At 45.6% G+C, this 19,361-nt stretch overlaps 1 protein-coding gene across 1 annotated transcript in view; it reads left to right on the top strand.

The window, feature by feature from the left end:
• Positions 1-16,740, top strand: part of SLC38A8 (solute carrier family 38 member 8) — a 38,413-nt gene extending 21,673 nt beyond the window's left edge. Inside the window, exons 9-14 of the mRNA XM_043981194.1 lie at positions 644-701; positions 8,478-8,592; positions 9,668-9,815; positions 12,256-12,461; positions 13,731-13,782; positions 16,585-16,740. Of these exons, the coding sequence (XP_043837129.1) occupies positions 644-701; positions 8,478-8,592; positions 9,668-9,815; positions 12,256-12,461; positions 13,731-13,782; positions 16,585-16,678 (673 nt within the window). The 3' untranslated portion in view covers positions 16,679-16,740. The remainder of the gene's footprint in view (positions 1-643; positions 702-8,477; positions 8,593-9,667; positions 9,816-12,255; positions 12,462-13,730; positions 13,783-16,584) is intronic.
• Positions 16,741-19,361: the final 2,621 nt, after the last annotated feature.

Here is a 19,361-nt window from a genome sequence, read left to right as displayed (position 1 = left end):
GAGGAAGGGACAATGGAATGGATTCAGGGTGTGTAGATATTGGGAGTGGATGGCAGGTACAATTAAATGGTTTCTTGGGAGTCCTACAGAGGATCATTTCAGAAACTGCTGGCATCTGTCTGTTTCTCTTGATGGCACCAGATGGTCAGGGATACAGTGGGTAGAGCTGAGATGTCAGTTAGCAAGAATCATCCTTCAGGAAGTTGTGGAGCTGAAGGTCAATTACTGACTGAAGTATATGGACAGCTCTGGGCCCTTAAGGTGTTAACTGCGGCCAGGAGCTTGGGAAATAGCAGGTAAATACCTCAAACTGTGGTCAAAACACCAGGCTAGCCCAAGAACATCCCACCAAGTTTCTCCAATATACGTGCTCCAGCCCCTCAAGATTCCTCCTCTCCCCTTCCTTCCATCCCAGAGAGAAGCAGGCAAGATGTATCCCATCCCTATGTCCTCTCTGGCCTGAGAACAGCCAGTGACCCAAAGTGCTTGGAACACATTTTTATCTTTTCCAAAGCCTGATTTTTATCCTGTGCAATCAAAAGCAGAATTTTTCCTCATACCCATTTGTACTTTCTGTACCTCTAATGTTAGCTGGGGTTTCAGTTTTCCTCTTTATTAAACACCTGGTTTCATCTATTTACAGACCTTCCTCCTGGTTTGCTGTATTTAATGTATTCCCCACCATCTGCTTTGGATTTCAGGTAATTTTAACTTAAATACAGGGGGAAAAGCTTAAAATTTTTTTTCCCTTTTCTTTCATGGGTTGCCATGGTTGAAGAATTCATCATCCAGTGGGCAATCTTTTGCTAATGAGCCTTTTACAGACACAAGTAGGCTGGGCGTTGGATAAAAGGGAAGCTCTTTTTCTTTAGGACTGAACTTAAGACTCTCCAACTGGGTAGAACCATCCAATCAATGAACAAGCATTTATGAAGTGCCTCTTCCGGGTCAGGCACTGTGCTAGGCCCTGGAGCCACAATGACAAAAATAAACTGGTCCTGCCTTCAAGAATCTTCAATTCGATAAGGGGAGACTGTCTAATGTATATCTAAAACAGGAAGCAGTTACAGGATAACCCTGGGGATTGGGAATGCAGGGGTTGGGGGTGTTGAGGCAGTGAGGGGGGTTGGATCTTGCAAAGGCTTCTAAGAGAAGGTGGTGTATTTCAACCGAGTGACAAGGGAACCAGGGATTCCAAGTGATGGCAAGAAGGGAAGACATTTCCAGGCATGGGAGGAACAGCCATTGTTTTGCTTTTTTTTTTTTTTTTTTTTGGTGAGGCAATTGGGGTTAAATGACTTGCCCAGGGTCACACAGCTAGTAAGTGTCAAGCGTCTAAGGCCGGATTTGAACTCGGGTCCTCCTGACTCCAGGACCGGTGCTCTATCCACTGCACCACCTAGCTTCCAGGAACAGCCATTGTTAAGGCACAAACATCCATAAGGAAGAGTGTGCCCACATCTAATAAGACTGGAAGTGTAGGATGGAGCCAGGTTCTGAAGAGTTTCAAATGCCCCAAAGAAGACTTTTATTTTTGAGACTGAAGATAATGGGGAGCTTAGTGAGGAGGGGAAGAGTTGACACAGTCAGATCTAAACTTTAGGAAAATTACTTTGTCGACTGTGTGTAGGATACATTGAATGGGGAGAGATTTCTCAGGGTCCCACAATAGGCCTGCAGGTAGATTGCATAATCCAGCCTGCAATCTGACTTTGAGAATCCAGGGTTGTGTTTACGCCGTGATGAAATGCCCGAGTTGGACTGGTATGACATAAAAGACAGTCTCCAGGAAATGTGTGAGCAGAGCAGAAGGGGACATGGGCTGGTCATGCAGCGTGAGCTCCCTATCTGTATCGCCCAGTCAACCAACGCAACTCCACAGTACCCTCTACTCTTGAATTTTATTGCCCCCTGGTGCTCTCGCCATTTATGCTTGCCAAGATAGGACCTAGATTATCCCCATCACTTATTTTCTTTGCTCCTATTTGTGTGCTACAAAGAAAGCTAGAAAAAAATCAGGAAATTGTTGACTGGGTCCACTACAAATTTATTATCTAATCTCAACTGGGTCCTCACTACAGCAAAGCAAGAATTCTTTTTTTTGTTAACTGACTCGCCATCCTACTTTCCACAGTGGTCGTTCAAAATCTTTTTGTTCTTCTTCCTGCCTCACATTGCACCTGCAACTCTCTCAGCTAAGGACCTAGCCTCATATGACACTGGAAAAATTCAGGCCATTCATTGAGAGCTCCCCCGATCCCCTCCTCACCTCAAATCATTCAGACACCTTCCCTCATCAACTCCTTCTTTGCTCTGGTCTTGGATAAAAAATGGCTTTTCTTCTTGCCAAAGCCAAATCCTCTCTACACACCCTTGATCCCATCCCTTTTGGACTTGTCCAGCAGATTATCCCCACTATCATCCTATTCTTTCTTTCTTTCTTTCTTTCTTTCTTTCTTTCTTTCTTTCTTTCTTTCTTTCTTTCTTTCTTTCTTTCTTTCTTTCTTTCTTTCTTTCTTTCTTTCTTTCTTTCTTTCTTTCTTTCTTTCTTTCTTCCTTTCTTTCTTTCTTTCTTTCTTTCTTTCTTTCTTTCTTCCTTCCTTCCTTCCTTCCTTCCTTCCTTCCTTCCTTCCTTCCTTCCTTCCTTCCTTCCTTCCTTCCTTCCTTCCTTCCTTCCTTCCTTCCTTCCTTCCTTCCTTCCTTCCTTCCTTCCTTCCTTCCTTTTTTTCGTGAGGCAATTGGGGTTAAGTGACTTGCCCAGGGTCACACAGCTAGTAAGTGTTAAGTGTCTGAGGCCGGATTTGAACTCAGGTACTCCTGACTCCAGGGCTGGTGCTCTATCCACTGTGCCACCTAGCTGCCCCCATCCTATTTTTTCTTATCTTCAGTTTCTCCCCATCTGTTATTCCTTCTTGCTGCTTACAAAGGTCAAGGGATGACCCATCCCTTAAACTCACTGGAGCCAGCCATCCTCACCAACTAACCTTTATCTCCCCTCTCCTTCATTGCTAAACTACTTGAGAAAACCGTCAACAGCAGGTGTCTGTTCTTCCTCTCCTTTCTCTCTTCTAAATCCTATGGGATTTGGAGTCTGGACTCCATTGTTGAACTGAAACAGCCCTCTCCCAAATTGCCAGTGATGTGTCTTAATGGCTGGGTCACATGCCTTTTCTTTTTTTGGGGGGGTCATAAATAGATTTAATGCTTCCTAATGAAACTATATCTTTTTTAATCATAAGAGTTATTTTATTATTTTCCAGTTCCATCTAAAGATAGTTTTCAAAATTTGTTTTCATAGGATTTTTAGTTCCTAATTTTTCTCCCCCCTCCCCAAGATAGAAAGCAATTTGATATAGGTTATATATGTACAATCACATTTAACATATTTCTGCATTAGTCATATTGTAAAAGAAAAATCAGAACACAAGAGAAAAACCTCAAAAAAGAAAAAAAGAGCCTCAAAGTAGAAGCAGTATGGTTCAATCTGCATTCAGAATCCATGGTTCTTCTCTGGGTATAGAGAACATTTTCCATCATGAGTTCTTTGGAATTGTCTTGGATCATTGCACTGCTGAGAAGGGCCAAGTCTATCACAGTTGATCATCACACAATGTTGCTGTTACTGTGTACAGTGTTCTCCTGGTTCTGTTCATCTCACTCAGCATCAGTTCATGTAAGTCCTTCCAGGTTTCTCTGTAATCCTCTGCTCATCGTTTCTTACAGCACATTACATTCATATACCACAACTTGTTTAGCCATTCCCCAGTTGATGGGCATTCCCCTGATTTCCAATTCCTTGCCACCACAAAGAGAACTTCTATAAATATTTTTGTACTGTAGGTCCTTTTGCCTCTTCTATGATCTCTTTGGGATACAGACCTAGTAGTGGTATTACTGGGTCAAAGGGTATATGCACAGTCACATAGCACTTGGACATAGTTCCAAACTGTTCTCCAAAATGGTTGGATTAGTTTAACTCCACCAACAATGCATTAGTGTTCCAATTTTTCCACAGCTTCTCTAACATTTATCATTTTCTTTTTTTGTCATATTAGCCAATCTGATGGGTATGAGGCAGTACCTCAGAGTTGTTTTAATTTATATTTCTCTAATCAGTAGTGATTTAGAGCATTTTTTAATATGGCAATAGCTAGCTTTGATTTCTTCTTCTGAAAACTGCCTGTCCATATCCTTTGACCATACCTCAATTGGGGAATGACTCAAATGCCTCTTCTCAACCCTCACCCTTCCTGACTTTCTGCAGCCTCTGACACGGCTGATCACCCCCTTCTCTATACTGTTTTCATGACACAGCCCTACTACTCGTTCTCAGCCTTCTTTGCTGGCTCTTTGTCCATGTCACACCCACAAAACATGGGCACCCCAAGGCTTTGTCCTGAGCCTTCTTCTCTACTCTTCCCTTCTGTTTGCCATACATATCCAATCTGTTGCCATGTCTACTTTCACAAAATCTTTGGCATAGTCACAACCCTCATTAAAGACCTTATCACCTCTTGCCTGAACTATTGTGATAACCTCCTACCTGGTCTCACTACCTCTAGTCTCTCCCCACCCTAATCCATCACCCATTCAGCTGCCAAGGTGATTTTTCTGCAGTATCAGTCTAACGATGTCACCACTCAGTTACCTCCAGATCAAATATCAACTCCTCTATTTGGCATCTGAAGTGCTTCATGACCTGGCTCCTTCCTACCTCGCCAGTTGTCTTAGAGCTTGTTCTCCTCTATACCCTTTATATTCTAGAAATATTGACTTACTTGTAGTTTCTTGAATATAGCATCCATCTTTTCATGCCTTGCCACTGGCTGTCCCTCCCTGCCTAGAACTGTGACCCCCTCACCTCTGTGTCTTAGTTCTTCTGTCTTCCTTCAGGACCCAACTCAAATCCCACCTACTCTGGAAAGCTGCACCTCATCTTCCTCAGCTGCTAAAGCCCTCCCTACTCAGATTCCCATCCACCTACTTTCTATATATCTTGTATGTACTTAGTTGGTTACATGTCATCTTCTCCACGAGGATGTAAGCTTCTTTAGAATAGGACCCAAAGAACAGTGTGCAATTTTTGTATTCCTGTTACTTATCACAGTACTTGGCAAATAGTAAGTATTTAATCAATGTTCACTGATGACTCGGTGACATTTTAACTTCAGTGCTGACCTAGTACCAGCAGTTTCCATTTCCTGCTCTTCCCATCTCTACTTGACACATGATTATAGTAGAAAGGATACCAGATTTGCAATTAAGTGGAAAGAAATAAGCTCTATAGTCAGAGGACCTTTGTTCAAATTCTATGTATGATGCTACTATATGACCTTAGGATAATTATGGAAACTTTGTGGGACTCGGTCTTCTCATATGTAAAATGAGGAAATTGAATTAAATGGCCCATGAATTCCCTTCCAATTTTTAATCTCTAAGAGTAGTGTGTGTGTGTGTGTGTGTGTATGTGTGTGTGTGTGTGTGTGTGTGAGAGAGAGAGACAGAGAGAGACAGAGACAGAGACAGAGACAGACACCATCCTGGATTTGTAAATGGCAGAGCTTGGATTCTGTATGACTTCAGACAACTCATCTGAACAGGCCTTCAGTTACCTACTCTGGGAAATGAGGGGGTTTAGATAAGATAGGCTCTTTAGCATCCGTGTCTTGCCCCAGGTATATAGTAAGGTCCAGGAACTTTAAGAGAAAGGAGGAGACTTTCTTCAGGTGTCTGTTTCCTTTTTTTTGCCTTTCCTAGAAGGTGATCAATACTCCTTTCATTTTTCTCCTTCAGGGAAGGAAGAAAATTTGTTTTCCACTTATCTCACAAAAATGCCAAAAAGCTTCCCCTTTGGGGGCAGCTAGGTAGTACATTGGGTAAAGCACCGGCCCTGGATTCAGGAGGACCTGAAATCAAATCCGGCCTCAGACACTTGACACTTACTAGCTGTGTGACCCTGGGCAAGTCACTTAACCCTCATTGCCCTGCCCCCCCAAATGCTTCCAATTGAAAAGTTTCCCCTGATACATTAAGAGCAAGTCCTGGGGCAGGTGGGAGATCAGTGGATAGAGCACCAGCCCTGGAGTCAGGAGGACCTGAGTTCAAATCTGGCTTCAGACACTAGCTGTGTGACCCTGGGCAAGTCACTTAACTTCCATTACCTAAAAAACCCCCACAAGCCTTTGGGGTTGGGGGTCAGGTGTGAGGAGGGAGGCTTTGAGGGGTTATTTTCCCTTTTTCCCTGTGATTGGGAAGGACTTCTTTATTCTGGCCCCTTCTCTCTCACCGGTGTTCATGGAGGACCATGGCTTTACCCCAAAAGCTTTCCTTTCTTCTTTACTGTTGCTTCTTCAGTATATACCATCTGTGACTTTTGTGGGGGGGGGGCGGGGGGGGCAATGAGGGTTCAGTAGTGACTTGCCCAGGGTCACACAGGTAGTAAGTGTCAAGTGTCTGAGGCTGGATTTGAACTCAGGTCTTCCTGAATCCAGGGCGGGTGCTCTATCCACTGCGGCACCCAGCTGCCCCCATCTGTGACTTTTTGAAAGGCACCTACCAGGTTTTTTCTCTTCTCTGCTTTTATCTCGTTTTCCCAAAAATCCAGAAGATTTTAAAATTTTAATTTAAATTTTTTTGCTGTCTATATTTAGTTTAACATGCCCCCTCCACCCCCAAGCCCCAGCCCCAGCCCCTGCAATGCTCATTCACAGCTCCCATCAGGGTACAGTGAGGTTGGTCTGCCCAAGGTGTTTGCCCAGAGAGCCACAAGGGGGAGCCCTGATTCCCCTTTTGCTGGATTCCATCTCCAGTCTCTCCTAGCAACAGTGGCCAGGGCTGCTGTTGCCAGGCATGTTGGATGTGGGGAGAGAGAGAGGTGCTGAGGATGGACTGCAGCCTCCCCGTCCCCACCCCCACCCAGGAATGACTTGATTATAGAGCGGGTCCTCCATATTCTCATGCAGGAGGAAAGAATGGGTGCCCTTGGAGACATCTGCAACCATGGGCATGGGTCTGAGGACAGGAGAGAAGGGAGCAGGGAAGAGGCGAGACTCAGCAGCAGAGGTGCTGTGACTGTGAGGGTTGTTAGAGTGGAGGATAGAACTGAGGGGCGTGGGGACTTCATGGGGTGCATGGTACAGCGGCAAGGGTGCTAGCAGTGGAGTCAGAAGCCCTGGGTGTACATTCCAGCTCTGCTACTTACCCCATTACCAAGGCAAATCGCTTAATTTTTTTTCAGTAGAAGGGAGGAGGGAAGAAAAGGGAAGAAGGAAAGAAAAAAAGGGGCGGAATGAAGGAAAGGAAAGAAGGAGAGAAGGGAAGAAGGGAGGGAGAGAAGAAGAAAAAAGGAGAGAGGAAGGAAAGAAAGAAGGAAGAAAGGGAGTGAGGGGAAGAGAGAAGGAAGGAAAGAGAAAGGAAAGGAGAGAGGGAAAGAAAGAAGGAAGAAAAAAAGAAAGGAGGAAGGAAGAAAAGGAAAGAAAGGAGGAAGAAAAAGAGGAAGGAAATGGAAAAAGGAAGTAAAGAAAGAGAAGGGGGAAAGCAAGGAAGTGAGGAAGGAAAGATGAAGGAGAAGGAAGGAAATGAAAGAAGGAAGGAGGAAGGAAGGAAGAAAAGGGAGGGAGAGAGAAGGAAGAAAATGAGAGGGAGGAAAAAAAAGAAAAAAAGAAAGGGAGTAAGGGAGAGAGGAAGAAGGGAGGAAAGAAAGGAAAGGAGAGGAGGAAAGAAAGAGGGAAGAAAGAAAAGGAAAGAACAAGGAGGAAGGAAGAAAGAAAAGGAGGGAAATAGGGAGGAAAGAAAGAAAAGGCAAGAGAAAGGAGGAAGGAAAGAAGAAAAGAAGGGAAGGAGAGGGGGGCAGGAAGGAAGAAGAAAAGAAGGAAAAGAAAATAGAAAGAAGAAAGGGGTAAAGAGAGAAAAGAAAGGAAAGGCAGAGGAAGGAAGAAAAGAAGGGAGGGAGAGAGTGAGAGAGGAAGAAAGCCAGCCCTTATGAATCTCTGCCCATGAGCTGGGCCTCAGTTTTCTGACTACAAGGTGTGGGGTTTGGATCGGATGTCTAAGGTTCCTTCCTTCTCTAGATCTGTGACTGCCAGAATGGAGAGGCCCCGAGGCCGAGAGGCAGAGGCCCAGGCTCATAAATGCTTAATAAATCCTTGTGGACAGACTGACTGATAGAACAGTTTTCATCTGGCCCCAGGCTGAGCACGGGCCAGTTCACACACACAGGCCATCTGGCGTCCCCAGAGAAAGCGAGGCTGTAAAAGTCTTTGAGGGGAGCCAAAGATGCCCTGCTCCTGGATTCCTTTCTCAGGGTAGAGGCCATGGGCTTGATGCTGTGCTCATATAGGATTCTGTGCTTGGATCCAAGGCCTGCAGTCCCAGTGACTTCTGAGGTGTGGACGCCATGGCCTGTTCTCATACCTGGAAAGTGCTCAGAGTCCTGTGGGTAGGCGTGGGGATGCTCAATGACTTCCTCTGTTTTTCAGTGCCATGAAGCCAGTGTATCTATCTACTGTAGCATGTACAACCAAAACCTCTTCCATTGGACCATGGTATCAGTGGCTGCCATGCTAGCCTGCTGCCTCATCTACTCCCTGACAGGTAAAGGCCTCCCTGAAATTGGAGCCACATCCCTTTCTCCATCAACCTTTTATACTGGGGGGGGGGGGGGGGGGGGGGCTGAGGCCACTGCCTTCAGCCTGGCTATTTTGGGCCGGGGAGTGACTTCACTCCTCTGTTTCCTCGTTGGGAAACTGAAATGAAAGAATATGAATAAGCATTGGCTCCACCTTTATGATTTTGGGGTTGGCTTTTTGGTCCAAACCTGCAACATGATCAGGGAGAGAGCGCCCCTCTGTCAGAAGACTGGCACCTTGTATGTGGTGGTCTTTAGAGCTGCCTGATTGATAATGTTATTCCTCTGTTCATAGCGGGGGCCCTGGGATGCTTGGCACAGAACTCTGCCCATAATATTACAAAAAATATGACACTGTCCCAGGTCTCTAGGAAATCTAACTCTTAGGCTCCTAAGATTGAGGGCTGACAGAGACGTTCAAGACATCCAGCTCAACCCCTCAGCTTTATAGATGAGGAAGGGAGGGTTACACAGGGGGCAATTATAAGTGCTATTGACTAATGCAGCAAAACTGGAATCTTGCTGATGAAGACGTTGGGGCCCAAACTCAGGCCTTGTCTGCTCAAGACCCTCTAGCTACTGCTTAGCATCCCCGATCCCTGCCTGCCCACATGGCAGTGGCCGGGCTCCTCCACCTGGCCTCCCAGTCATCCTCTGGATGCCCAGTCACTCAGGCTCCCTTCCCCTTCAGCTGGGATCTCTGATGGGCTTCCACGTGGGTCAGCCTGGCGCATCCACGCATCTCTACTCTGTCTCCCCACTTTCAGGTCGACTCTGTCTTCCCTCCCCTTAACCCACTCGCTATCTCCTTACTAAATTAGCAGCTGTGGATGCATCTGTTCTGAGGCACGGAAGCTTTCATTTCAGCAGAGATGCTTCTGAGTTCCCATTAGACCTTGCGACTTAGGAAATGATCTTCCAAGATGTTAAGGGATTTAGCTGAGCCTGTGGGGCAGCCGGGTCCTATCTGTGGACTCTAAGCCAAAGTGAGGTAGGATTTCTCTAATCTCTCCTGATTTGAAATCCCCTGAAACTTTGTAGGGCTCTATGGTTTCCTGACTTTCGGAGATAACGTCTCTGCTGACGTGCTGATGTCCTATCCTGGCAATGACACTGTGGTCATCGTTGCCCGCTTCCTCTTCGGTGTCTCTATTGTGACCGTCTACCCCATTGCTCTCCTCCTGGGCAGGTAACAGAGTGTGGCAGCCATTTAGATTAAGGCCTGAGGCCATTCCTTTGGTGGGACCGAGCCCCCATGTCCCAGGTGAGGGAGCCCTCTCTGTACCCTGGCATCCAGCTGCTCAGGGCACCCTGCTCTGGATTATTGGTTCAGGATCACTATTGCCAGAGAATATTTATTGAACGCTTACCATGTGCACTTAATGGTGAATTATATGTTAGAATCCTAATGTGTGCATGCGGTAGAAAGGACAATTGATTCCTGGCTCTATCTCACGTCAGTCATTCTGTCTCAGCCAAGACACTTACCGTCCATTCTTTTCACTCTTACTTATAAAGCACACGCTGGGTATTGAGTGTTATGCTAGGTGCTAGCATAAGATCCAAAATAGTTCCTACCCTCGTAGGGCTTAGTCTGGTGCAGTGTTTACACTGTGTGTGTAGAGGCACCTGGCGGCAGTGCTTGGACCTGGAGTCAGGAAGACTTGAGTTCAAATCCAGCCTCAGATACTTATTAACTATGTGACCCTGAGCAAGTCACTCCACCTCTGCCTGCCTCAGTCTCCTCATCTGTAAAATGGGGATAGTCATAAGACTTCCTTCTGTGTTTCACCTGGGCTTTAAAAGATGGGTAGAAATTCAAGGGGCAAAGAAGGAAGGAGGAGGGCATCCCAGGCATGAGAGCAGTATCAGAAAAGACTGAGAGGTTGGAAACTTTCAAATGCGAGGAGGCCGTTGAGGTTGGCTCAAAATGTAGACTATGTGGAGAAGAGAATAACAGAAAGGAGCCTCCACTGACCTTGGCTTTTCCATCTGTAAAATGGGCATATTGGCGGTTGTCCTTCTGCAAGAGAGGACCCAAATGACGTCACTGTGTGCAAGTCAAGTTCCAGGGCGTCTGATCAGACCGATAGGAGCTCGGAAAGCTCTGCCACAGGGCGGGCACAGTGAGCGTTTGAGGTGGATTCTCTAGAGTTGCACATCTCCTGTTTCTTCTGAGCCGCTTTAATTCTGCTTCACTCATAGCACACAGCGCCCTCTCTGATGAGGGCATGCGCCATGCCTGTGTCAGTGTCTCCCATGTCGGGCAATCAGTTCCAAAATTCTTAAGAGAGACCTTGAGAGTGTCCTTGTATCGCTTCTTCTGACCTCCATGCGAGCTCTGGCCTCGCGGAAGTCCTCCATAAGTAGTCTTTTAGACAAGCGAATGTCATCGCGGAGAGCCCATCGGAGTGGGAAGCCTTGGCAGTTTAGTTCTATCTTCTCCTGCATAACAATTCTTGCCAGTCTGCATCCAGGGCTTGCTGTGGGGCATGTGCTTGGTAACTTTAAAGCAGTAAATCAGTGGGCTCTATTAGCGTTTCCCCAGTCTCCTCTCCCCAGCAAGGCATAAGTTCCGTAAGGGCATGAGCCATTGTTTTTATTTTCCTCTTCCCGAAGCACCCAGCATGGGAAGCCGGTGTCCAGTGTTGGACGCATAGTAGCTGCCTTATAAATATTTGGCATTTGTTCAATTCAGAGTACTTGTTTGGAGATCTTAAAATCAATCCGGACTTTATTAAGTGACTATTGTGTGCCAGACAGTGCAGATGCAAAGGCCAAAAACAAAAAACAAATCAAAAAACCCAAAAAACCCCAAAACACAATTGCTGCTCTCAATATGTATGTGAAGTCTCTACCGAGCAGAGTAAACACAAAATAAAGCATAGCGTCATTGATTTAGAGCTGGGGGCTGGGAGGACCCTGGAGGTGCCTCCCTCTAGTCTAGCTCCCTCATTTTACATGTCAGAAAGCTAATAAATGTCAGAGGTGGGGTTTGAACCCAGGTCTCCCTGAAATCAAGTCCAGTGCCTTATTCCCAACACCACAGTGCCTAAATCTGAGGTAGTTCCGGAAGTGGGGGTGATAGCAAATGCTTGGACTACCTGGGGGAAAAGAGAGGGCGTAGAAGGTCCTTAGGAGTCTATGTGAAAGGGCAGCTAGATGGCGCAGTGGATAAAGCACCATCCCTGGATTCAGAAGGACCTGAATTCAAATCCAGATTCAGACACTTGACACTAGCTGTGTGATCCTGGGCAAGTCACTTAACCCTCATTGCCTTGTCAAAGGAAGGGAAGGAAGGGAGGGAGGGAGGGAGGAAGGAAGGAAGGAAGGAAGGAAGGAACGAAGGAAGGAAGGAACGAAGGAAGGAACGAAGGAAGGAAGGAGTCTATGTGAGAAGAAGCACACCCTGTCTCAGGAAGAAGGGATAAGCCATTAGCGGCCACCAATGCCAAAGGTTGGTGCCATCCAAGAACAGTAATGTTTCATTCGATTCAGTTATAAGATTGTGAGTTCCTTGAGGGCAGGAACTGTTCTTTTGCCTTTCTTTGTATCTCCATCACTTAGTGCAATGCCTGGCACATATGTAATAGAGACTAAATAAATGTTTATGAACTGGCTTCTCCCAGGTCAGTGATACAGGACTTCTGGCTGAGCTGCTCCAATGTCTGGGGCTGTGGAGGGTGTGCAGACCCTTCGGGGACCTGGATCCGGGTGCTGCTGACAGGCCTGTGGGTAGCCACGACGCTTCTGTTGGCTCTGTTTGTCCCAGACATCGGGGAGGTCATTGTGGTCATTGGCGGCATCAGTGCTTTCTTCATCTTCATCTTCCCAGGTGAGCAGCTCCTCTTTCCCCAGGCTTTTTTGTACTCTTGCTTTGCTTCTGAAGACTCGGGTCTCTGGGGGAAGGGCGGGGGGAGGACACATGTTAGACTGACTTTGAGGGCCCCATCAGGAGTCAGGGAGTCCTCCTCAAAGCCAAACAATGTCCAGCTCCTGCCAATTATTTCTCCAAGTCATTTTTTGGGCTTCCAGCCTAAACTCAGAACTTCAGCGAAGGGACTGAACAAGCTTCCTGAGAAAACCTCCATTTTTATAGATGATGAAATATGATTGTGATCAAGGTTCCTGGGCCCAGGGCTGATTTCCACCATGATCCATCAGCACAGAGGATTGAGAGCTAACCGACTTCTTAATGTCTATCGATGGTAAATCGATAGAGGCTGAGAGGTTTTAGTAATCTGAAATGTAAATTACGACATTGAATTGGAGAAGTCTGCTAGTGTATATCATCATTAAACACAGAAAGAGACACTCTGACAGGCGTTGATCTTGGCTAGCAAACTGGATAGAGCCTGAAATCGGAGAAACATCCAAAAGAAATGGCAGTTACCACAGCGCCTCAGAAATGGAAGGGACCCATGCCTCTCTCCCAAGCCCAAGATCACCTTTGCCCCAGAAGAGGTAGGAGGTTTGTATAAGACCTTGAATCTAGTAGGTACTTGGCAAAAGGACTTAGTATTTAAAGCCCTTTACAATCTGCTTCTAAACTATCTTTCCAGACTGACTTAACACCCCTTCTCCTTTGTAAATCTCCATTCCAGCCAAAGCTGGTCTTGCAGGATATCCTATCTGCACCCACCATACTTTTCACAGAATGCTTTTCCCAGGGGGGAACAGAAAACAATCAGATGGCTTCTCAGCGGATTGCTAGAAAGGACTGTGGGAGAAAAAGAGGCAGAGTAGGAGAGGGAATCAGGAAGTTGGAAGTGTCTGGGAATGAAATTTGGCCTTTATTATGTGCTCCCCATCTGTGGCGGTAGCAGGAGGTTGCTTTGGGATTTTAACTAGTTGTTTAAAGTAACCTTACTCCTCTAAGCATTTTGTGTTTCCATGATTCCTAAATTTAGACATGCTAATTTGGGCTCTTGAAACAAGATTAATTAGCTTCAGTATTAAGGCCTCAGAATCATAGAAGTATAAAGCTGGAAGGAAACTTGGAGATGGTCTAGTCTGTCTCTGAGGGGAAGACCAGGCAATAACATGAACGAGCCCACTGAGGGGGATCCGACGGCTGACCCCCATTTTTGTGCTTTGTTGGCAGGGCTGTGTCTCATTTGTGCGGTGGATGCAGAGAACCTAAGGCCAAGAATGAGGTGAGTGTCACTGGGTGGGCTAAGTCTGCCCTCCTGCTCTGTGATGAGTGCAGTCATAGATGGAATCGTAGATCTTAGAGATCTTGCAATCTAAACCCTCTCCCTTGCTGCCAGGCATTCACCCAGACCTTACTCCCTACCTGGAGCTCATTCTCTCTCTCCTGTGTTAACAGTCCTCCTCTTTCAAAGCTCAGCTTCCTCGTCATCTCCTCCATAAAGCTTTCCATAAAGCTCCCCCCAGCCCCAGTCAAATCCCTCCCCTCCAGACTTTTCTAGAGCATTTTGCTTTTGTCCTCATGATATCCTTGTTTGTATTCTATCTACATACGGTATAGGCCCATAGCTTTACACCTGGAAGGGACCTTAGGAGCTATGGAGTCCAAGCCCTTCCCTTTACTGGTAAGGAAACTGAGGCTGAGAGAGGTGAATGAAGTGACTTGCCCAGGGTCACCCAGCTAGTAAGTGTCTGAGGCAGGATTTGAATTCAGCTCTTCCTGACTTCAAGCCCTGGATATTTTTCATTGTACCATCCACCAGCCTCTAATAGTGTCTCCCCTAATAGAGTAGGAGCTCTTTGAGGAACAGAGCTGCTTTCCATCTCCCTGTTCCCCACAGTTCCAAGTGTAGATAGTAAGCTTTCAATGTGTTTGAATTGGATTGTGCAGCATGTACATGAGAGATGACACAGGCTTTTCAGCCTTGTATCACAGGAGGGTCTGAGGTCCCACCTTCTTAAACCGCAGGAACTCTGACATGTCCAGTCTTTAAAAGGGGCCTGCAGGGGCAGCTAGGTGGCGCAGTGGATAGAGCACCGGCCTTGGATTCAGGAGTACCTGAGTTCAAATCCGGCCTCAGACACTTAACACTTACTAGCTGTGTGACCCTGGGCAAGTCACTTAACCCCAATTGCCTCACCAGAAAAAAAAGGGGGCCTGCAAAGAGCCAGGACTAGGCTCCTAACCATTAAAGCTGCCCCCAAAGTGAAAGGGGGTTCTTCAGGGGTTGGTGGGTTTCCTCCTCAATGGAGGCCTTTGCACAAAGGAATGCCATGGAGTCAGGAGGACTTGAGTTCAAATCCAGCCTCTGCCACTTACTAATCATGTGACTCTGGGCAAGTCATTTAACCCTATTTGCCTCAGTTTCCTCATCTGTCAAATGAGCTGGAGAAGGAAATGACAAAACCACTCCAGTATCTTTGCCAAATTAAAAAAAAAACCCAAATGGAGTCACAAAATTGGATATGACTGAAACAACAACAACAAGACACACACACATACATACCTGCCAGGTATGTTGTAGAGGGCATGCTTGTTCTTGTAGGGACTGAATGTGATACCTCTGAAGTCCCTCCAGTTTTGACAATATGTGGATTGGCCCTTAGAACCTGTTGTCAGCAGTTTGGGCCTGAACTTTTCTTTCCAAAGAGGTGATCTGAGTATAGTTTCCTTCTAGATTGTAGAAAATATCTGGTGGTCTGTTTTGGGATTGGGCTGGGTGTGTATGTGAAGTCAATCTCCCCTCTTAGCTGTTACCCCTTTAAACAGATCACTGTCTACAGGCAAAAGGTAGAAAACCTTCCTCCTCCTCCTCCTCCTCCTCCTTCCCCTCCTCCTCCTTCCCCTCCCCTCCCTCTTCTTTATTGTTTTGCCTCTCAAAGACTCTTTAATTTAAACTGCAAAGAACCCCTCCTTTGGCATCTGGGGACCTGGCTTTGAGGCCTAACTCTGCTTACTACTTATGTTTCCTTAAGTCACCAGTTAACCTTTCTGGGTCTCAGTTTCCTCATCTGTAAAATGGGGGGGGGGACACTAGATGATCTTTGAAGTGTTGACATACTATGAGACTGACTTTTTATCTACCAGATTTTCATGCTTAATTTTTTTTTTTTTTAGTGAGGCAATTGGGGTTAAGTGACTTGCCCAAGGTCACACAGCTAGTAAGTGTTAAGTGTCTGAGGCCGGATTTGAACTCAGGTACTCCTGAATCCAGGGCCGGTGCTCTATCCACTGCACCACCTAGCTGCCCCCTTTACATTAAATTTTGTGCACCCAGCATATAAATATTATCTCATCATAGATCTAGGGATGAAGGGCACCTCAGAAGTCATCCCCTTCATTGTATTGTTGAAGAAACTGAGGCCGGGGGATGCTAAGTCATTTCCCCTAAATTGTACAGGTAATGAGCATCAGAAGCAGGATTCAGACTTTTGGACAACAGGGCCAGTACTTTTCCCCCAATACCACAGCACCTTTCCAAGGAAACCTGAATCTGATAAGCAAGCTATTTTTTTTTCCTTAGTCCTTCCTCCACTGAAAGAATGTTGCAGGTAACAGGTCATCTAGTTCTACCTCTTCATGTGGAGGAAACTGAATCACAGAGAAAGGAAGTGACTTGCTTAAGGACCCACAAGGAGCAAGAGCAGGGAATTCAAATGCAGATCTTGACTCCAAATCTAAGCTGTTTCCACATCTTCCTGTTCTCCCTCTCAGTAGAGGCTGAGCAGAGGAAAAAGAAAGGGAGCTGAGCTTCAAACCAATCTCCTCCCCTCCCTCACCCTTGATAGTTGCTTTGGTGATTTTGGAAAGAAAAAAAAAAAAGGCTGAAGACCCATGTTCTTATTGCCTGCAGTTTAATTTTTCATACCCTTGCCGCCCTCATCACTATGAGTGCTTGAGAAATGTCTGCATGCATTCATTTCCCGTGCATTAAAATGATTTTTTCCTATCTCTTCTTGTTCTTATGAAAATGTCAGGAAAGGACTTAATGATGTTTTTTCCTCTGTTTTCCTTCTGCAATCCCTAGGTCCTGCTTGACCGTCTGGGGTGGGGTCTCCATTTTGACTGGAACCTTTATCTTTGGGCAGAGCACCAGTTCAGCCATTTTGGATCTATTCTGAGGGTCTGTTCTAAATCAGATTTGAGTCTCTGGCTGGATGTGAATGTGGGGGTCAGGAAGATGCTGAGCAGAACGGATCTCTCTTGGACAATTCAAGAAGCCGTGGACACTTGCTGAGACTGACCTGGCCCTGGGTACCTTCTCAGGTGCTCGCTTTGCTTAAGAGTATTGTACAAATATACACATGTGTGTATATACATACATATATATATATATATATACACGTACATACATAAATATACATAAATACATCTGTGGTTTCTAGATCCACCCTCTCCCACCTTGCACTGGACACCTGAAATTCATGCGGCTATTTTCTCATTTTCTCCTTAAGCAGGATGATACCCCTAGGCAGCTCCCCATTTTGACCATGACAGAGCCTTACATAGTACTGACCTATAACCTTAGTGATTCCTAATGTATGAGAAGGTAGCAAATATTAGTTTTTTTAGCACCTTTTAATATAAAAAGATATTTTACACACATACATATAAACATAAGCACACATACATACAAATGCATGTAAACATATATGCACACACATATACAGGCATACACATACATGCATGCGCGCTAATCATATGCATATATACATGTCCACACACACGTATACACCCCAAAAACCTGTGAGCCAGAGCATAAAAGCAGGAGATGAAGCTTCCTCCTTTTCAATTAACAAGCAGTTAGGAAGTGCCTATTATATACTAGGTACAGAGAATGCAAAGACAAAAATAAAGCTACCTTGTCCTTAAGGAACTTACATTTTATTGGGGAGTAGAGAGCAGGACAAAGGTGTACACAAATATATAAATAAAGGTAATTTCAGGGGAGACACCAATAGCTTGGGGGATAAGCAATGACTTTCCATAGGAGGTGGCACTTGAGGTTGGAGCCAGGTTGTGAAGGGCTTTAAATGCCAAACAGAAATGTTTGCATTTGATTCTAGATTAGACTTAGGAATATGACTTTGGCAGCTGTGTGGAGGATGGATTGGAGAGAGGGGAAGAGATTGGAGGCAGGGAGACTTATTAAGAGGCTATTGTAATAGTTGGGGCCAAAGAACGTGTGTGTGTGTGTGTGTGTGTGTGTGTGTGTGTGTGTGTGTGTGTGTGTGTGTGTGAGAGAGAGAGAGAGAGAGAGAGAGAGAGAGAGAGAGAGAGAGAGACTGACTTGAAGAGATTTGGCAACTTATTGGATGTGAGGGAGACTAGCAGGAGAAGGGGGAGTAAAAGATTCCAAGGTTGTGAACCTATAAACCCAGAAAAGTAGTGATGTCCTTGAAAGAAAGAAAGAAGATGGGAAGGAAGATGCGTTTGGGAGGAAGCAGTAATGACTTTCAGATCTGATGGGTTTGAGAAGTCTACAGCTCCTCTAGTTTGAAATGTCCAGCAGGTAGTTAGTTGGTGATGAGGAACTGGAATTTAGGAGAAGATGAGAGTTGGCTCTGTAGATCTGGAATCATGCAGCGAGATAACTGAGTCCATAGGAGTTGATGAAGTCACCAAGTAAGAATACATGCAGAGAGAGGTGAGAGCCAGGACAGAGCACCCCCTATCAAAGGGTAGGATGTAGATGATCTAGCAAAGGAGATTAACAAGGAGCAATCGAACAGATTGGAGGAGAACCAAGCATAGCAATGTCTCAAAACCAGAGAGGAGAGGGAACCCAGGAGAAGGTGGTTAATGGGGTTGAATACATGAAGATGTATTTTTAAGCACTAGGATTAAAAGACAAAAGCAAAGAGAATCCCTGCTCTCAGGGAGTTTAAGGTCTCGTGGAGGAAACAGCACATATTGTTGGTGATTGGTGATCAGGGAGGGGTGTTTTATTTGGAAAGTTAGCATAGTGCTTGGCACATAATAGGTGCTTTATATGTTTATTGACTGATCAGACTGATGAGTGGGAGGGGCAGGTAGATTGCTCCACCCTTTTCCAGAAGTATTAGTAGAGTTGATTTGGTTATTGTTCTACAACGGGAAGAGGGTAGTGATAAAGGAGGATAGCTAGGTGGTACAGTGAATAGAATGCTGGGTCTGGAGTCAGGAAGACTCATTTTCCTGAGTTCAAATCTGGCCTCAGACACTTACTCGCCTGTGTCAACGTGGGAAAGTCACTTACCCCTGTTTACTTCAATTCCTTGAGTATAAAATGAAGTGGAGAAGGAAATGGCAAACCACTCCAGTATCTTTACCAAGAAAACCCCAAATGGGGTCATGAAGAGTTGGACAGGACCGACATGATCGAACAAAAAAGCAGTAGGTAAATTGAATAAAGCATGGCTTGGCACCCTTCTGGAATAGTGGACGCAAGAGGCTCTCATCAAGCCAAATATTGGGACCCCTGGTCTGGACACACAAAGATTCAGTCCTCGCATGGTCTTGGCATGTAAAGCAGTCGGTGAAAAGATAGCCAGAGGGATATGTTGCAGAGGTCAAAAAGAATGAGGATTGAAACCTAGTCATTGGATTTGGAAATTGAGAAATCACTGGTAACTTTGGAGAGAGCAATTTTAGCCGAATGATAAGGTCAGAAGCCAATCCGCAAAGTGCTGAAGAGAGAGGGGGAAGAGAAGCAGCAGCAATGAGAACAGATAACGCTTTTTCTAGGAGTTTGGCCAGGAAAGGGAAGAAAGACATAGGACAGTCTCTTGAGAATGTTAGGGTCAAGTGGGGCAGTAGGAGTGA

The sequence above is a fragment of the Dromiciops gliroides genome, chromosome 2, assembly GCF_019393635.1.
Source record: "Dromiciops gliroides isolate mDroGli1 chromosome 2, mDroGli1.pri, whole genome shotgun sequence".
In the NCBI taxonomy this organism is placed as follows: domain Eukaryota; kingdom Metazoa; phylum Chordata; class Mammalia; order Microbiotheria; family Microbiotheriidae; genus Dromiciops; species Dromiciops gliroides.
The sequence above is the reverse complement of the archived record's forward strand: the minus strand, read 5'-3'. Positions and strand labels throughout refer to the sequence as shown.